This window comes from Pristiophorus japonicus, chromosome 4 (assembly GCF_044704955.1).
Source record: "Pristiophorus japonicus isolate sPriJap1 chromosome 4, sPriJap1.hap1, whole genome shotgun sequence".
Taxonomy (NCBI): domain Eukaryota; kingdom Metazoa; phylum Chordata; class Chondrichthyes; family Pristiophoridae; genus Pristiophorus; species Pristiophorus japonicus.
Window position 1 is genome coordinate 314,301,435 of NC_091980.1, and position 18,133 is coordinate 314,319,567.

The following is an 18,133-nucleotide window of genomic DNA, read 5'->3' on the forward strand; positions in this document are numbered from 1 at the left end:
GTAATGTAGGAAACGCGGCAGGTAATTTACACACAGCAAACTCCCACAAACAGCAATGTGATAATGACCAGATAATCTGTTTTCAGTGATATTGGTTGAGGATAAATATTGGCCAGGGCACCAGGGAGCACTCACCCCCTGCAGATATAGGACCTTTTATGTCCACCTGAGAGGGCAGACGGGCCTCCGTTTAACATTTAAAGACGTTTAAAGTGCGGCGTCCCTCAGTACTGCCCCTCCGACAGTGCAGTGCTCCCTCAGTACTGCCCCTCCGACAGTGCAGTACTCCCTCAGTACTGCCCCTCCGACAGTGCAGTACTCCCTCAGTACTGCCCCTCCGACAGTGCAGTGCTCCCTCAGTACTGCCCCTCCGACAGTGCAGTACTCCCTCAGTACTGCCCCTCCGACAGTGCAGTACTCCCTCAGTACTGCCCCTCCGACAGTCCAGTGGTCTCTCAGTACTGCCCCTCTGACAGTGCAGCGCTCTCTCAGTACTGCCCCACCGACAGTGCAGTACTCCCTCAGTACTGCCCCTCCGACAGTGCAGTGCTCCCTCAGTACTGACCCTCCGACAGTGCAACACCCCCTCAGTACTGCCCCTCCGACAGTGCAGTGCTCCCTCAGTACTGCCCCACCGACAGTGCAGTACTCCCTCAGTACTGCCCCTCCGACAGTGCAGTGCTCCCTCAGTACTGCCCCACCGACAGTGCAGTGCTCCCTCAGTACTGCCCCACCGACAGTGCGGCACTCCCTCAGTACTGCCCCTCCGACAGTGCAGTACTCCCTCAGTACTGCCCCTCCGACAGTGCAGTACTCCCTCAGTACTGCCCCTCCGACAGTCCAGTGCTCTCTCAGTACTGCCCCTCCGACAGTGCAGTGCTCCCTCAGTACTGCCCCTCCGACAGTGCAGTGCTCTCTCAGTACTGCCCCTCCGACAGTGCAGTACTCCCTCAGTACTGCCCCTCCGACAGTCCAGTGCTCTCTCAGTACTGCCCCTCCGACAGTGCAGCGCTCTCTCAGTACTGCCCCACCGACAGTGCAGTACTCCCTCAGTACTGCCCCTCCGACAGTGCAGAGCTCCCTCAGTACTGCCCCTCCGACAGTGCAGTGCTCCCTCAGTACTGCCCCTCCGACAGTGCAGCACTCCCTCAGTACTGACCCTCCGACAGTGCAACACTCCCTCAGTACTGCCCCTCCGACAGTGCAGTGCTCCCTCAGTACTGCCCCACCGACAGTGCAGTGCTCCCTCAGTACTGCCCCACCGACAGTGCAGTGCTCCCTCAGTACTGCCCCACCGACAGTGCAGTGCTCCCTCAGTACTGCCCCACCGACAGTGCGGCACTCCCTCAGTACTGCCCCTCCGACAGTGCAGTACTCCCTCAGTACTGCCCCTCCGACAGTGCAGTACTCCCTCAGTACTGCCCCTCCGACAGTCCAGTGCTCCCTCAGTACTGCCCCACCGACAGTGCAGTGCTCCCTCAGTACTGCCCCACCGACAGTGCAGTGCTCCCTCAGTACTGCCCCACCGACAGTGCAGTGCTCCCTCAGTACTGCCCCACCGACAGTGCGGCACTCCCTCAGTACTGCCCCTCCGACAGTGCAGTACTCCCTCAGTACTGCCCCTCCGACAGTGCAGTACTCCCTCAGTACTGCCCCTCCGACAGTCCAGTGCTCTCTCAGTACTGCCCCTCCGACAGTGCAGTACTCCCTCAGTACTGCCCCTCCGACAGTGCAACACTCCCTCAGTACTGTCCCTCCGACAGTGCAGTACTCCCTCAGTACTGCCCCTCCGACAGTGCAGTGCTCCCTCAGTACTGCCCCTCCGACAGTGCAGCGCTCCCTCAGTACTGCCCCTCCGACAGTGCAGCACTCCCTCAGTACTGCCCCTCCGACAGTGCAGTGCTCCCTCAGTACTGCCCCTCCGACAGTGCAGCACTCCCTCAGTACTGCCCCTCCGACAGTGCAGCACTCCCTCAGTACTGCCCCTCCGACAGTGCAGTACTCCCTCAGTACTGCCCCTCTGACAGTGCAACACTCCCTCAGTACTGCCCCTCCGACAGTGCAACACTCCCTCAGTACTACCCCTCCGACAGTGCAGCACTCCCTCAGTACTGCCCCTCCGACAGTGCAGCACTCCCTCAGTACTGCCCCTCCGACAGTACAACACTCCCTCAGTACTGCCCCTCCGACAGTGCAGCACTCCCTCAGTACTGCCCCTCCGACAGTGCAGCACTCCCTCAGTACTGCCCCTCCGACAGTACAACACAGTGCTGCAGCGATTCTGCTTCTCCCAGATTAATGACAGGACATTGTGGTTAAAGCGGGAACGGTGGGTGGTTTGGTGGGACAGTGAGTAATGATTTCAGAGCGTGAGGTAAGGTGGATGATGGACCTACACATTCTGTTCCCAATTCAAAGTTCGGCCAAACAGCTGAAACACATCTTTTATACCATGCAACAGAGTGCAACTCCTTTGACCCAGTGTTGCTTAAAGGAACCACAATGCTGAACCCTGTGTCAGGACAAATAAAATAATTTGTATTTATATAATGTCTTATCCCATCTCTTATAAATATCTCAAAACATACACTGGGCCATCATTTTCTGTAGCAGGCCAACGAACGGCATCTGTCCTTCGTTAGACTTGCCCTGGCCTGTTTAATCGCAATGATATTTTTATGCGGCAAGTTGCTGAAAGTGTGAGCTGATAATGTCACAGCGAGCGGGAAACGGGCATCTGGGACCCGAGTGAACAGGGAAAGTAACCGTGTATCTCCTCAACCAATCACAGTGAAGGATTGGGGCACTATTGCCGCAAGGACTGAGGAGGAAGGGTAAGTTACTGCGGGTGAATTCAATGTCAAATCAGGTACAGAAAGAGAAATAAAAAACGGGAAAGATTGGATTGAGAGTAAAGGTTAAAAAGTCTTCATTTTAAATTTGACCTTTTTAAAATCTCCAACAACAATTAAAACCCGATGAAATGAGACTGCACTTGGAATGGTGAATTTTCAGTGTCAGGGTGTTTGGCTATAGCCTTATTACACGGGCACTTGGACTGAAATGGACAGGATTTGACTTTCAGTGGTGAGTTTAGTTTGTAACTCCCACATCCGCACAGCAAGCTCCCACACACACAGCAGACCCACACACACAGCAGACCCACACACACAGCAAGCTCCCACACACACACAGCACGCACCCACACACACAGCAGACCCACACACACAGCAAGTTCCCACACACACAGCAGACCCACACACACAGCAAGCCACACACACACAGCAAGCTCCCACACACACAGCAAGCTCCCACACACACAGCAAGCTCCCACACACACAGCAGGCCCACACACACACCGCAGGCCCACACACACAGCAGGCCCACACACACACAGCAGGCCCACACACACAGCAAGCTCCCATACACACAGCAGGACACACACACAGCAAGCTCCCACACACAGCAGGCCCACACACACAGCAAGCTCCCACACACACAGCAAGCTCCCACACACACAGCAAGCCCACACACACAGCAAGCTCCCACACACACAGCAAGCCCACACACACACAGCAAGCTCCCACACACACACACACACACAGCAAGCCCACACACACACAGCAAGCTCCCACACACACAGCAAGCTCCCACACACACACACACACAGCAAGCTCCCACACACACACACAGCAAGCCCACACACACAGCAAGCTCCCACACACACACAGCAAGCTCCCACACACAAACAGCAGGCTCCCACATACATACAGCAAGCTCCCACACACAGCAAGCTCCAACACACACAGCAAGCTCCCACACACACACAGCAAGTTCCCACACACACACAGCAAGCCCACACACACAGCAAGCTCCCACACACACACAGCAAGTTCCCACATACATACAGCAAGCTCCCACACACAGCAAGCTCCAACACACACACAGCAAGCTCCAACACACACAGCAAGCTCCCACACACACACAGCAAGCTCCAACACACACAGCAAGCTCCCACTCACACACAGCAAGTTCCCACACACACACAGCAAGCTCCCACACACACAGCAGGCCCACACACACACAGCAAGCTCCCACACACACACAGCAGGCTCCCACACACACAGCAAGCTCCCACACACACAGCAGGCCCACACACACAGCAGGCTCCCACACACACACAGCAGGCTCCCACACACACACAGCAAGCTCCCACACACACACAGCAAGCTCCCACACACACACACAGCAAGCTCCCACACACACACAGCAAGCTCCCACACACACACAGCAGGCTCCCACACACACACAGCAAGCTCCCACACACACACAGCAAGCTCCCACACACACACAGCAAGCTCCCACACACACAGCAGACCCACACACACACAGCAGGCCCACACACACACAGCAGGCTCCCTCTCTCTCTCTGTCGCGGCCTGTGACGGCAGTGTTGTTTCTCCCCCATCCTTTTTTTATTCTTTCCTATCTCACTAAAACACTTGCCCACCCATTTGTTCCCCGCTCCGATGAAGGGTTGGACCTGAAACCTCCTGTCGCTGGTTCAGATTCTGAGCATTTGCCAATCTTTCTTCTCTCTCTTTGAACAAACCCCAGAAACTCTGTGAGGTGAATTCACCAGGGTTACAGTGCCTGAGACAGAGAAATCCTGTGATTGCATTGTACGGGGGTTAGTGTGGTTCAATACCTTCGCCACACATGGCTAATGGGGAATCCACATGTGGCTCATTCGGAATCCAGATGTGGCTTACTGCATTTCTGATTAGTAAATAAAAAATGAGTAAGCCACTGTGTTTGAGCCCGTGGCCACAATACAGATTCACTACGCCATTTCCCGTCTTTGCTCCATATCCCTCGATACCCTTCCCCAACAAAAATCTATCTCCGTCTTGAAAGCCAATTGATCCCCCGCATCCACAGCCTTTTGGAGACGAGAATTCCCAGCAACCTCTGTGTGAAGACGAGCTTCCTGACATCACCCCTGAACGGCCTGGCTCGAATTGTCCTGGACTCCCAGTTTCTATTGAATTTCTGAATCATTGTAAACAGCTCTCGGCTGGATATATACGATCCCACGGTACCATTCACAGGAGAGCTCTCCCTCCACCAACATCAGCACCCATTAACTGCTCATCGCTACCACTGCTAACTCGTGCACCCAAGGAACTCGGAGACAATGATTGCTTGACACGAAGCCCCATATCTGAAAACATTAATATTCATTTTAATATAATCAGCTGTTGGTTTCTCTCTGAAACAGCCAGGTCCATCTCGAGCGTACAGAGCACCACACCCAGCGGTGTTCACAGGAAAGGTCCAGTCAACAGCTGACCCTCCCTCAGACCTCTCTGTGTAGTAAAAAATAAAAGTCAAGAACCCGCCCTATTCCATTATTATATACAAATTGGTCACAGCGTAAAACGTTCCAAAAATAACATTAACAAAGAATCGCAAGCACCCGCATCAAAGTCACTCTCCACTGCCAGATTGGGCCTGGGTGTATTATGCAGGAGTGACTGGGTTCACTGGCCTGTCGTGTGATTACTCACCATTGTGAAATGTTCGGGAGTAATTGTCGGGAGATTTTCTCAGTGTCTCCCTCAGCCAGGTATTACCCATGTAAAATAGTCCGTCGCTTTCTTCACTGCCCCCTCCGACTCTGCAGCTGAATGTGGGTAACACCGTCAGTCCAACACCCTGACAGTCCCACCCCCCCACCCCCCGCTCCATGGGGTAACACCCCTTCCATTCCTGGCGGTGACCTCTAGCATTGTCTCCCTTCTGAAGGAGTTTGTGCTGAGCTCCCCATCACACGGGAGCGCTGTTGGGGAGCGGAGGGCTATTGAATGGGCGGAAATCTTGCTGAGCCCAGCAGAGCAGCGATGCAAACTGTTCAGGAATGATTTCACACAGCAGGCAACACAGAAGGAAGGTGAGAATTCCACATTTGTATCAGGGGACCATCAAATAACATACAGACACCCAAATCATACTGCCTGGGGGCCCCCTCCATCTCCCATCTACCCGCGGTGCTCAGTGCACTTGTGTGGCTCTGAGCCCCCACACACAGACCTCCCCCACCTCCAACAAGGGCAGCAGGCGCATGGGAACACCACCACCTCCACGTTCCCCTCCCAGTCACACACCATCCCGACTTGGGACATATAATCGTCCGTTCCTTCATCGTCGCTGGGTCACAATCCGGGAACTCCCTCCCTAACAGCACTGTGGGAGCACCTTCACCACACGGACTGCAGCGGTTCAAGAAGGCGGCTCACCACCACCTTCTCAAGGGGCAATTAGGGATGGGCAATAAATGCCGGCCTGGCCAGCGACGCCCACATCCCAGGAATGAATAATGAGAAAGCACGAGTTGGTTAACTGCAGCATGCTGGGGTTCCGTGCTGTCCCATCTCCTTATCTTCTTTCCAACAACAGAAAGCAAGGACTAAGAATGTGAGACGGGTCTGCCCCAGACTCTCCACAGTAAGCGAGAGGCACCATTAGGTACAAGAATGGATCCCCTGGTAAAGAGCTGTAAGCGAGAGCTCAGTGTGTGTGGGCTTTCTGGAGCAGATTCACGTACCGTGCTGTGTGCACCTCTCCAGACCAGCACTGTTTCGTGAGGAGCCATCACACTGAGCAAGCCCCACACCTATCTGCGGCGCCCCTTCAGGAGTTGACAATGCTGTGTCTCGGCTGCAAGGGGTGAGGGGCTGACACGGAGTACAGAGCGTGTGGGCCAATGCGTTCTCAGCAGGCGCAGTGTGGGGAGCACTCACTTCCAAACTCAGCGCTGTCACACACGATCACACGCTGCTCTGTGTGGACTGACCGTCACTGTGGCTCAGTGGGCACTCTGTCACTCTGGCCTGTTGTCAGTCCGGCCCTTCCTCTGACGGGGAATCAATGACGTGATCCTTGCTGCTCATCTCGTGGTGAACAGGGCGACCCCTCGGGAACGGGTGGAAGTTGCCACTGATCGATTGGTCCAGGCTCCATCAGATTCTGCTCCCTGCTCCCTCCCGTCCCTTCCCTCAGAAGCTGCAAGTCCTTCAATTCTTCGCCCATCTCCGGCGGTAAAACACAGTGCGGTGGGCAGGGAGCTTACATCATTCAGGGAGGGCATGGCATCGAAGGCAGCGCCTCAATCCCTCTGGGCCAGTCGATTCACTGAGTCCGGTGTGTGTGGGTCAGGGGGGGGTGTGTGTGTGTGGGAGGGGGGGGTGGTGGGTGTGTGTGGGGGGGGGGGGTTGTGTGTGAGGTGGGGGGGTGGGTGTGTGAGAGTGTGGGGGGGGTTGTGTGTGAGGTGGGGGGGTGTGTGTGTGAGGTGGGGGGGGTTGTGTGTGATGTGGGGGGGTAGGTGTGTGAGAGTGTGGGGGGTGGGTGTGTGAGTGGTGGGGGGGGTTGTATGTGAGGTGGGGGGGTGGGTGTGTGAGAGTGTGGGGGGTGGGTGTGTGAGTGGTGGGGGGGGTTGTATGTGAGGTGGGGGGGTGGGTGTGTGAGAGTGTGGGGGGTGGGTGTGTGAGTGGTGGGGGGGGTTGTGTGTGAGGTGGGGGGGTGGGTGTGTGAGAGTGTGGGGGATGTGTGGGTGTGTGAGTGGTGGGGGGGGTTGTGTGTGAGGTGGGGGGGTGGGTGTGTGAGAGTGTGGGGGGTGCAGGGATCAGCTGGTCCATTCACTCCTATTTGTTGCTGGGTTTCTCGGTGCCAGGGTTAGCTGCTCCCTGCTGGGCTGAGCTGCAAATACACAAAGAGAAAATCACCTTCAACAACGTACAACTCAGAGTTCCAGGTTTCCCCATCGGAATTAGGCAATTCACATCGGCAAAGGTTTTCGTTATTAGTTTATGTGATGTGGGCGTCGCTGGCAAGGCCGGCATTTATTGCCCATCCCTAATTGCCCTCGAGAAGGTGGTGAGCCGCCTTCTTGAACCGCTGCAGTCCGTGTGGTGAAGCAGCAGTTTGTTACAACGGAGTGTCAGGGGAAGTCATAACGGGGAACAAAGAAATGGCGGACCAATTGAACAAGTACTTTGGTTCGGTATTCACTGAGGAGGACACAAACAACCTTCCGGATATAAAAGGGGTCGGAGGGTCTAGTAAGGAGGAGGAACTGAGGGAAATCCTTATTAGTCGGGAAATTGTGTTGGGGAAATTGATGGGATTGAAGGCCGATAAATCCCCAGGGCCTGATGGACTGCATCCCAGAGTACTTAAGGAGGTGGCCTTGGAAATAGTGGATGCATTGACAGTCATTTTCCAACATTCCATTGACTCGGGATCAGTTCCTATCGAGTGGAGGGTAGCCAATGTAACCCCACTTTTTAAAAAAGGAGGGAGAGAGAAAACAGGGAATTATAGACCGGTCAGCCTGACATCGGTAGTGGGTAAAATGATGGAATCAATTATTAAGGATGTCATAGCAGTGCATTTGGAAAGAGGTGATATGATAGGTCCAAGTCAGCATGGATTTGTGAAAGGGAAATCATGCTTGACAAATCTTCTGGAATTTTTTGAGGATGTTTCCAGTGGAGTGGACAAGGGAGAACCAGTTGATGTGGTATATTTGGACTTTCAGAAGGCTTTCGACACGGTCCCACACAAGAGATTAATGTGCGAAGTTAAAGCACATGGGATTGGGGGTAGTGTGCTGACATGGATTGAGAACTGGTTGTCAGACAGGAAGCAGAGAGTAGGAGTAAACGGGGACTTTTCAGAATGGCAGGCAGTGACTAGTGGGGTACCGCAAGGTTCTGTGCTGGGGCCTCAGCTGTTTACACTGTACATTAATGATTTAGACGAGGGGATTAAATGTAGTATCTCCAAATTTGCAGATGACACTAAGTTGGGTGGCAGTGTGAGCTGCGAGGAGGATTCTATGAGGCTGCAGAGCGACTTGGATAGGTTAGGTGAGTGGGCAAATGCATGGCAGATGAAGTATAATGTGGATAAATGTGAGGTTATCCACTTTGGTGGTAAAAACAGAGAGACAGACTATTATCTGAATGGTGACAGATTAGGAAAAGGGCAGGTGCAAAGAGACCTGGGTGTCATGGTACATCAGTCATTGAAGGTTGGCATGCAGGTACAGCAGGCGGTTAAGAAAGCAAATGGCATGTTGGCCTTCATAGCGAGGGGATTTGAGTACAGGGGCAGGGAGGTGTTGCTACAGTTGTACAGGGCCTTGGTGAGGCCACACCTGGAGTATTGTGTACAGTTTTGGTCTCCTAACCTGAGGAAGGACATTCTTGCTATTGAGGGAGTGCAGCGAAGGTTCACCAGACTGATTCCCGGGATGGCGGGACTGACCTATCAAGAAAGACTGGATCAACTGGGCTTGTATTCACTGGAGTTCAGAAAAATGAGAGGGGACCTCATAGAAACGTTTAAAATTCTGACGGGGTTAGACAGGTTAGATGCAGGAAGAATGTTCCCAATGTTGGGGAAGTCCAGAACCAGGGGACACAGTCTAAGGATAAGGGGGAAGCCATTTAGGACCGAGATGAGGAGGAATTTCTTCACCCAGAGAGTGGTGAACCTGTGGAATTCTCTACCACAGAAAGTTGTTGAGGCCAATTCACTAAATATACTCAAAAAGGAGTTAGATGAAGTCCTTACTACTAGGGGAATGGTGAGAAAGCAGGAATGGGGTACTGAAGTTGCATGTTCAGCCATGAACTCAGGTGCAGGCTAGAAGGGCTGAATGGCCTACTCCTGCACCTATTTTCTATGTTTCTATGTCTCGCTGGGCCATTTCAGAGGGCAGTGAAGAGTCAACCACAGTGCTGTGGGTCTGGAGTCACATATCTGCCAGACCGGGTCAGGGTGGTAGATTTCCTTCCCTGAAGGACATCAGTGAACCAGATGTTTTTTTTAACCACAATCCAATAGTTTCATGCTCACCATTACTGACACTGGCTTTTTATTCCAGATTTATTTAATTAACTGAATATAAATTCCCCAGCTGCCGTGGGGGGATTTGAACTCGTGTCTCTGATCATTAGTCCAGGCCTCGGGATTGCTGGCCCAGTAATATAACCACTGTGCTACCGTTCAGTGGAGGCTGCAGGTGTGAAACTGCTGCTGGAAGGGAGTGGGTTTGCAAGGCGCAGCTCCACAGGGAGGGGAATCATCCTTAGTTCTGTCACACAGAGCTGCCAGGGCCTGGGGCAGGGGCACCTGGTGGAGAGCCTGGGGCAGGGGCACCCTGGCGGAGGGCCTGAGGCAGGGGCACCTGGTGGAGAGCCTGGGGCAGGGGCACCCTGGCGGAGGGCCTGGGGCAGGGGCACCCTGGCGGAGGGTCTGGGGCAGGGGCACCTGGTGGAGGGTCTGGGGCAGGGGCACCTGGTGGAGAGCCTGGGGCAGGGGCACCTGGTGGAGGGCCTGGGGCAGGGGCACCTGGTGGAGGGTCTGGGGCAGGGGCACCTGGTGGAGGGTCTGGGGCAGGGGCACCTGGTGGAGGACCTGGGTCAGGGGCACCTGGTGGAGGGCCTGGGGCAGGGGCACCTGGTGGAGAGCCTGGGGAGGGGCACCTGGTGGAGAGCCTGGGGCAGGGGCACCTGGTGGAGGACCTGGGTCAGGGGCACCTGGTGGAGGGTCTGGGGCAGGGGCACCTGGTGGAGGGTCTGGGGCAGGGGCACCTGGTGGAGGACCTGGGTCAGGGGCACCTGGTGGAGGGTCTGGGGCAGGGGCACCTGGTGGAGAACCTGGGGCAGGGGCACCCTGGCGGAGGACCTGGGTCAGGGGCACCTGGTGGAGGGCCTGGGGCAGGGGCACCTGGTGGAGGGTCTGGGTCAGGGGCACCTGGTGGAGAGACTGGGTCAGGGGCACCTGGTGGAGAGCCTGGGGCAGGGGCACCTGGTGGAGGGTCTGGGTCAGGGGAACCTGGTGGAGAGCCTGGGGCAGGGGCACCTGGTGGAGGGCCTGGGGCAGGGGCATTTGGTGGAGGGCCTGGGGCAGGGGCACCTGGTGGAGAGCCTGGGGCAGAGGCACACTGGCGGAGGGCCTGGGGCAGGGGCACCTGGTGGAGGGTCTGGGTCAGGGGCACCTGGTGGAGGGTCTGGGTCAGGGGCACCTGGTGGAGAGCCTGGGGCAGGGGCACCTGGTGGAGGGCCTGGGGCAGGGGCACCCTGGCAGAGGGCCTGGGTCAGGGGCACCTGGCGGAGGGCCTGGGGCAGGGGCACCTGGCGGAGGGTCTGGGGCAGGGGCACCTGGTGGAGAGCCTGGGGCAGGGGCACCCTGGCAGAGGGCCTGGATCAGGGGCATCTGGTGGAGGGGCACCTGGTGGAGGGCCTGGGGCAGGGGCACCTGGTGGAGAGCCTGGGGCAGGGGCACCTGGTGGAGAGCCTGGGGCAGGGGCATCTGGTGGAGAGCCTGGGGCAGGGGCACCTGGTGGAGAGCCTGGGGCAGGGGCACCTGGTGGAGGGCCTGGGTCAGGGGCACCTGGTGGAGAGCCTGGGGCAGGGGCACCTGGTGGAGGGCCTGGGACAGAGGCACCCTGGCGGAGGGCCTGGGGCAGAGGCACCTGGTGGAGGGCCTGGGGCAGGGGCACCCTGGCGGAGGGCCTGGGGCAGGGGCACCTGGTGGAGAGCCTGGGGCAGGGGCACCTGGTGGAGGGCCTGGAGCAGGGGCACCCTGGCGGAGGGCCTGGGGCAGGGGCACCTGGTGGAGGGCCTGGGGCAGGGGCACCTGGTGGAGGGCCTGGGGCAGGGGCACCCTGGCGGAGGGCCTGGGACAGAGGCACCCTGGCGGAGGGCCTGGGGCAGAGGCACCTGGTGGAGGGCCTGGGGCAGGGGCACCCTGGCGGAGGGCCTGGGGCAGAGGCACCCTGGCGGAGGGCCTGGGGCAGAGGCACCCTGGCGGAGTGGGAGCAACGCATCACTTTAAATCCCCACTCCACTCCCACTCTGACACTCCGTCCTCGGCCTCCTCCACTGTCCCAACGTAACCTCGAGGAACAGCGACTCTTCTTTAGGCATTTTACAGCCTTCCGCACTCAACATCGAGAGCAACAATTTCAGACCAGAACTTCACCCCCTATTTTTTCAGCTGTGGATGATTCTGCCGACTCCACCTGCAGCATTTAACCACTCCTGCCCCTCACCCTATCACGGACCCTCCCTTTTGTTCTTTCTGCCCCTCCCTCCTTTCCCTGCCCTTGCCCTTGCTCAGAATCTGTTATATCTCCAGTGATGACGAGGGTTCACAGACCTGAAACGTGAACTGTTTCTCTCTCCGCGGAAGCTGCCTGGCTGGCTGCGTTTCCAGCATTTCCGGTTTGTGTTTCGGATTCCAGCATCCGCGGCATCTCGCTACAATAACTGCAGCGGACTGTCCGTGAAGTTAGTTACCACAAGCCCAAATCATCTACAGCAAACATTACAAAGCACAATCTGGCAAGTCAAGCTCCCTCATGAAGAATGGCTACTTGGGTGAGATGTCACAAAGCACAGGAACAGGAGGAGGCCCATTCAGCCCCTCGAGCCTGTTACACAGGAACAGGAGGAGGCCCATTCAGCCCCTCGAGCCTGTTACACAGGAACAGGAGGAGGCCCATTCAGCCCCTCGAGCCTGTTACACAGGAACAGGAGGAGGCCCATTCAGCCCCTCGAGGCTGCTATACAGGAACAGGAGGAGGCCATTCAGTCCCCTTGAGCCTGTTACACAGGAACAGGGGAGGCCATTCAGCCTCTCGAGGCTGTTACACAGGTACAGGAGGAGGCCATTCAGCCTCTCGAGGCTGTTACACAGGTACAGGAGGAGGCCATTCAGCCCCTCGAGCCTGTTACACGGGAACAGGAGGAGGCCATTCAGCCCCTCGAGCCTGTTACACAGGAATAGGAGGCCATTCAGCCCCTCTAGCCTGTTACACAAGAACAGGAGGAGGCCATTCAGCCCCTCGAGCCTGTTACCCAGGAACAGGAGGAGGCCATTCAGCCCCTCTAGCCTGTTACACAGGAACAGGAGGAGGCCATTCAGCCCCTCGTGCCTGTTACAAAGGAACAGGAGGAGGCCATTCAGCCCCTCGAGCCTGTTACACAGGAACAGGAGGAGGCCATTCAGCCCCTCGAGCCTGCTACACAGAAACAGGAGGAGGCCATTCAGCCCCTCGAGCCTGTTACACAGGAACAGGAGGAGGCCATTCAGCCCCTCGAGCCTGTTACACAGGAACAGGAGGAGGCCATTCAGCCCCTCGAGCCTGTTACACAGGAACAGGAGGAGGCCATTCAGCCCCTCGAGCCTGTTACACGGGAACAGGAGGAGGCCATTCGGCCCCTCGAGCCTGTTACACAGGAACAGGAGGAGGCCCATTCAGCCCCTCGAGCCTGTTACACAGGAACAGGAGGAGGCCCATTCAGCCCCTCGAGCCTGTTACACAGGAACAGGAGGAGGCCATTCGGCCCCTCGAGCCTGTTACACAGGAACAGGAGGAGGCCCATTCAGCCCCTCGAGCCTGTTACACAGTTGATCTGTCCCTCACTTCAATTTAGCCGCCTCCGTTCTGCAACCCTTAATACCTTTACCCAATAAAAATCTATTTCAGTTTTGAAATTTTCAATTGACCCCAGCATCAGCAGCCTTTGCGGGGGGAGGAGGGTAGAGTTCCTGATTTCCACTCGCTGTTGTGTCATCACCTCTGAACGGCCTAACTGTCCCCTTGTTCTGGACTCTCTGCACCAGAGGAAACAGTTTGTCTCTCCTTTAATCAACTCAATCAGATCACCTCTTAATCTTCTAAACTCGAGGGAATACAAGCCCAGTCTATGCAATCTGTCCTCATAATTTAACCCTTTTAGCCCCGTTATCAGTCTGGTGAATCTGGGCTGCTCCCCTCAGAGGCCGCTATCTCCCGATGGGGCCCAGAACTGAACGCAGACTGAGGCTCTGTACAGATGTAACTTTCACCCCTTGGTATTCCATCCCTGTCCATTAGCTATTAGTCATTTCTGTACTTGGACCCCATAATCGCCAAAACGATGGTAAACGACGTGTTTCTGGGATACTGGATAAAATAAATATAGACAAAGAGGTAGTAGTCAGGATGGTGGTAATTAAGGTGGATCGATCATCAGTTGGGATGCATTCTGGGACGCTGAGGGAAGTATGGGTAGAAATTGCGGAGGTACTGGCCCCAATCTTCCAATCCTCCTTGGATACGGGGCTGGTACCAGAGGACTGGGGAATTGCAAATGTTACACCCTTGTTCAAAAAAGGGTGTAAGGATAAACCCAGTAACTACAGGCCAGTCAGTGTAACGTCGCTGGTGGGGAAAGTTTTAGAGACAATAATCTGGGAGAAAAGTAACAGCCACTTGGATAGGCATGGGCTAATAAAGGAGAGCCAGCACGGGTTTGTTAACGTTTGACTCACTTGGTTGAGTTGTTTGATGAACTAACAGAGAGGGTGGATTAGGGCAGTACAGTTGCAGTTGTGTATATGGACTTTCAAAGGGCATTTGATAAAGTCGACATACTAAGTGTGTTAGCAAAGTGAAGCCCATGGAATGAAAGGAGCAGTGGCATCATGGATAGAACACAGAGAGTAGGGGTGAATGGTTGTTTCTGGGACTGGAGGAGGGTATACAGTGGTGTTCCCCAGGGCTCGGTACTGGGACCACTGCTTTTCCTGAGATATATTAATGATTTGGATGTAGGTGTACAGGGCACAGTTTCAAACTTTGCAGATGACTCAAAACTTGGAAGTATAGTGAACAGTGAGGAGGGTAGTGATCGACTTCAGGAAGACACAGACAGGCTGGTGGGATGGGCGGGCACGGGGCAGGTGGACTCCAATGACTAGAGAAGTGTGAGGTGATACATTTTGGTAGGAAGAATGAGGAGAGGGAATATAAACCAAATGTTACAATTGTAAAGTGGATGCATGAACAGAGAGACCGGGGGGTATATGTACACAAATCACTGAAGGTGGCAGGGCAGGTTGAGAAAGTGGTTAAAGCTTACGGGATCCTGGGCTTCATAAATAGAGGCACAGAGTACAACAGCAAGGGAGTTATGATGGACCTGTATAAAACACTGGTTCGGCCTCAACTGGAGTATTGTGTCCAATTCCGGGCCCCACACTTTAGGAAGGATGTGAAGGCCTTAGAGAGGGAGCAGAAAAGATTTACGAGGGATCCAGGGATGAGGGATTTCAGTTACGGGGATAGACTGGAGAAGCTGGGGTTGTTCTCCTTGGAGCAGAGAAGGTTGAGAGGAGATTTGATCGAGGTGTTCAAAATCATGGGGGGTCTGGACAGAGTAGAGAGAGAGAAACTGTTCCCATTGGTGGAAGGGTTGAGAACCAGAGGACACAGGTTTAAGGTGATTGGCAGAAGAAACACAGCCGACATGAGGGAAAACGTTTTTATGCATGGTTAGGATCTGGAATGCGCGGCCTGAGAGGGTGATGGAGGCAGACTCAATCACCCGACTGCAAGTTCCGACCTGTACTCCAATGCCACCCCACACAGTCTATCGGCTTGTGAAACTGAAACTGGACAAGGCTTAATCACTGCTTCCTGACCTATCTCATCTCGTCTCCTGCTCACTCATTGCTGGTGTCACCCTTGGGACTTTCAATAAATAAACACTAAGCAGCGCCTTTGGCTTAAACACTCACTCCCTCCACCACCGGCGCCCCCTGGCTGCAGTGTGCACCATCTACAAGATGCACTGCAGCAACTCGCCAAGGCTTCTTCGGCAGCACCTCCCAAACCCACGACCTCTGCCCCCTAGAGGGACAAGGGCAGGCTCAGGGGAACACCACCACCTCCACGTTCCCCTCCCAGTCACACACCATCCTGACTGGGAAATATATCGGCCGTTCCTTCATCGTCGCTGGGTCACAATCCTGGAACTCCCTCCCTAACAGCACTGTGGGAGCACCTTCACCACACGGACTGCAGCTGACCCATCCACCTCCACGGAGGTGTGTGGGGGACCTGACCCATCCACCTCCATGGCACGAACCTGGTATTGCAGTACTTCCAGGAACGGTGCAGTGGCTCTAGGCCTTTTGGCTAAGAGCATTGGCGCAGAGTGATCCTTGAATGGGCCCAAGGTGACCTCTGGCGTTTGTGATTTGACAAAGAATTGGAACGATTGGCTACGAATTTAAAAAAAACACGGAGTGCAGCGGCTCAAGAAGGCGGCTCACCACCACCTTCTCAAGGGGCAATAAATGCCGGCCTTGCCAATGACGCCCACATCCCTGCTGGTGTTCGATGAAGCCTCTCCATCAGATACACTGAGCTACCTGTTCTCTAGTCGGTGCTGATGGTATTTCTGGATTTTATATATATATATATATCACTTTGCTTTTACTTGCGAGCTATTGTGGGAGTTGCGTGTCTGTGCAGAGCTCATCAAACGCTCGCCATATTACCAGCTGCTGAGTGGAAACTACTTGCAATTCTCCAGGACATCCACCTCTCAGCTGAATGAGCCGAGAAAAATACCCTGAATTGGGCCTGGTGGCAGTGAGTGTGGTGTCCTGGGCCAAGCTGCATTTACAGTCAGACACCTGATCTCAGCAGACCCTTTAACAGCTGCTCCACAGTCATCCGATACCCAGGCTCACGCACCCGGGCACCGAACCAACAACTCATTCAATATCCAAGAAATTTCTGACACGGCACAGGGAGACATACAACACTGAGCGAGAGAGAGCAAGAGAAAGAGATAGGGTTCCCTTTTAACCCCTGTCCACGGCCCATATGGGTGGGAACAGCAGAGCAGCAAGGGCTTCTATTTGGCAGAGAGTCAGAGATCAGCGTTTAAAAAACCTGTCCGGGGGCAATACCAAAGTAGGCCTCAGTATCTGTAACACAGAGGGTCACAGATACCCACTTCATCCTGATCGAGAGATTCCAGCTACATCTCACCCTCATCGGGTCGGTCTTATGGCTGGACACTCGCTGTCCTGGGATGTGGGCGTCGCTGGCCAGGCCGGCATTTATTGCCCATCCCTAATTGCCCCTTGAGAAGGTGGTGGTGAGCCGCCGCCTTGAACCGCTGCAGTCCGTGTGGTGAAGGTGCTCCCACAGTGCTGTTAGGGAGGGAGTTCCAGGATTGTGACCCAGCGACGATGAAGGAACGGCCGATATATTTCCCAGTCAGGATGGTGTGTGACTGGGAGGGGAGCGTGGAGGTGGTGGTGTTCCCATGCGCCTGCTGCCCTTGTCCTTCTAGGCGGTAGAGGTCGCGGGTTTGGGAGGTGCTGTCGAAGAAGCCTTGGCGAGTTGCTGCAGTGCATTGTGTAGATGATACACACTGTTACAGGCCCCTGGATCTGTGTTACAGACCCCTGACCGTGTGTTACAGGCCCCTGATTCTCCTGACCCTGTGTTACAGGCCCCTGACCGTGTGTTACAGGCCCCTGATTCTCCTGACCCTGTGTTACAGGCCCCTGGCTCTGTGTTACAGACCCCTGACCCTGTGATACAGGCCCCTGATTCTCCTGACCCTGTGTTACAGACCCCTGACCATGTGTTACAGGCCCCTGACTCCCCTGACCATGTGTTACAGGCCCCTGACCCTGTGGTACAGCCCCCTGACCCTATGTTACAGGCCACTGATTCCTCTGACCCTGTGTTACAGGCCCCTGACCCTGTGGTACAGCCCCCTGACCCTATGTTACAGGCCACTGATTCCTCTGACCCTGTGTTACAGGCCCCTGACCCTGAGTTACAGGCCCCTGATTCCCCTAACCCTGTGTTACAGGCCCCTGACCCTGTGTTACAGCCCCCTGACCCTGTGCTACAGGCCCCTGACCCTGTGCTACAGGCTCCTGACCCTGTGTTACAGGCCCCTGACCCTGTGTTACAGGCCCCTGATTCCCCTGACCCTGTGTTACAGGCCCCTGACCCTGTGTTACAGGCCCCTGATTCCCCTGACCCTGTGTTACAGGCCCCTGACCCTGTGTTACAGGCCCCTGATTCCCCTGATCCTGTGTTACAGGCCCCTGACCCTGTGTTACAGGCCCCTGATTCCCCTGACCCTGTGTTACAGGCCCCTGACCCTGTGTTACAGGCCCCTGATTCCCCTGACCCTGTGTTACAGGCCCCTGACCCTGTGCTACAGGCCCCTGATTGCCCTGACCCTGTGTTACAGGC

The 18,133-nt window shown here is 55.5% G+C and overlaps 1 protein-coding gene and 1 long non-coding RNA gene across 6 annotated transcripts in view; both read right to left on the reverse strand.

Annotated features, from left to right (window-relative positions):
* Positions 1–5,223: 5,223 nt before the first annotated feature.
* On the reverse strand, positions 5,224–7,229 carry LOC139262411 (uncharacterized). The gene is made up of 2 exons (XR_011592967.1): positions 6,857–7,229; positions 5,224–5,369 (listed from the first exon to the last, which is right to left on the reverse strand). It is a non-coding gene; the product is annotated as an uncharacterized lncRNA (long non-coding RNA).
* A 266-nt stretch (positions 7,230–7,495) lies between these two features.
* The window catches only part of ttll5 (tubulin tyrosine ligase-like family, member 5), a 595,921-nt gene continuing 585,283 nt past the window's right edge, over positions 7,496–18,133 (reverse strand). For all 5 annotated transcript variants that reach the window (XM_070879712.1, XM_070879709.1, XM_070879708.1 and 2 more), the window contains one exon: positions 7,496–7,758. In XM_070879712.1, coding sequence (XP_070735813.1) covers positions 7,685–7,758 — 74 coding nt within the window. In that variant the 3' untranslated portion in view covers positions 7,496–7,684. The remainder of the gene's footprint in view (positions 7,759–18,133) is intronic.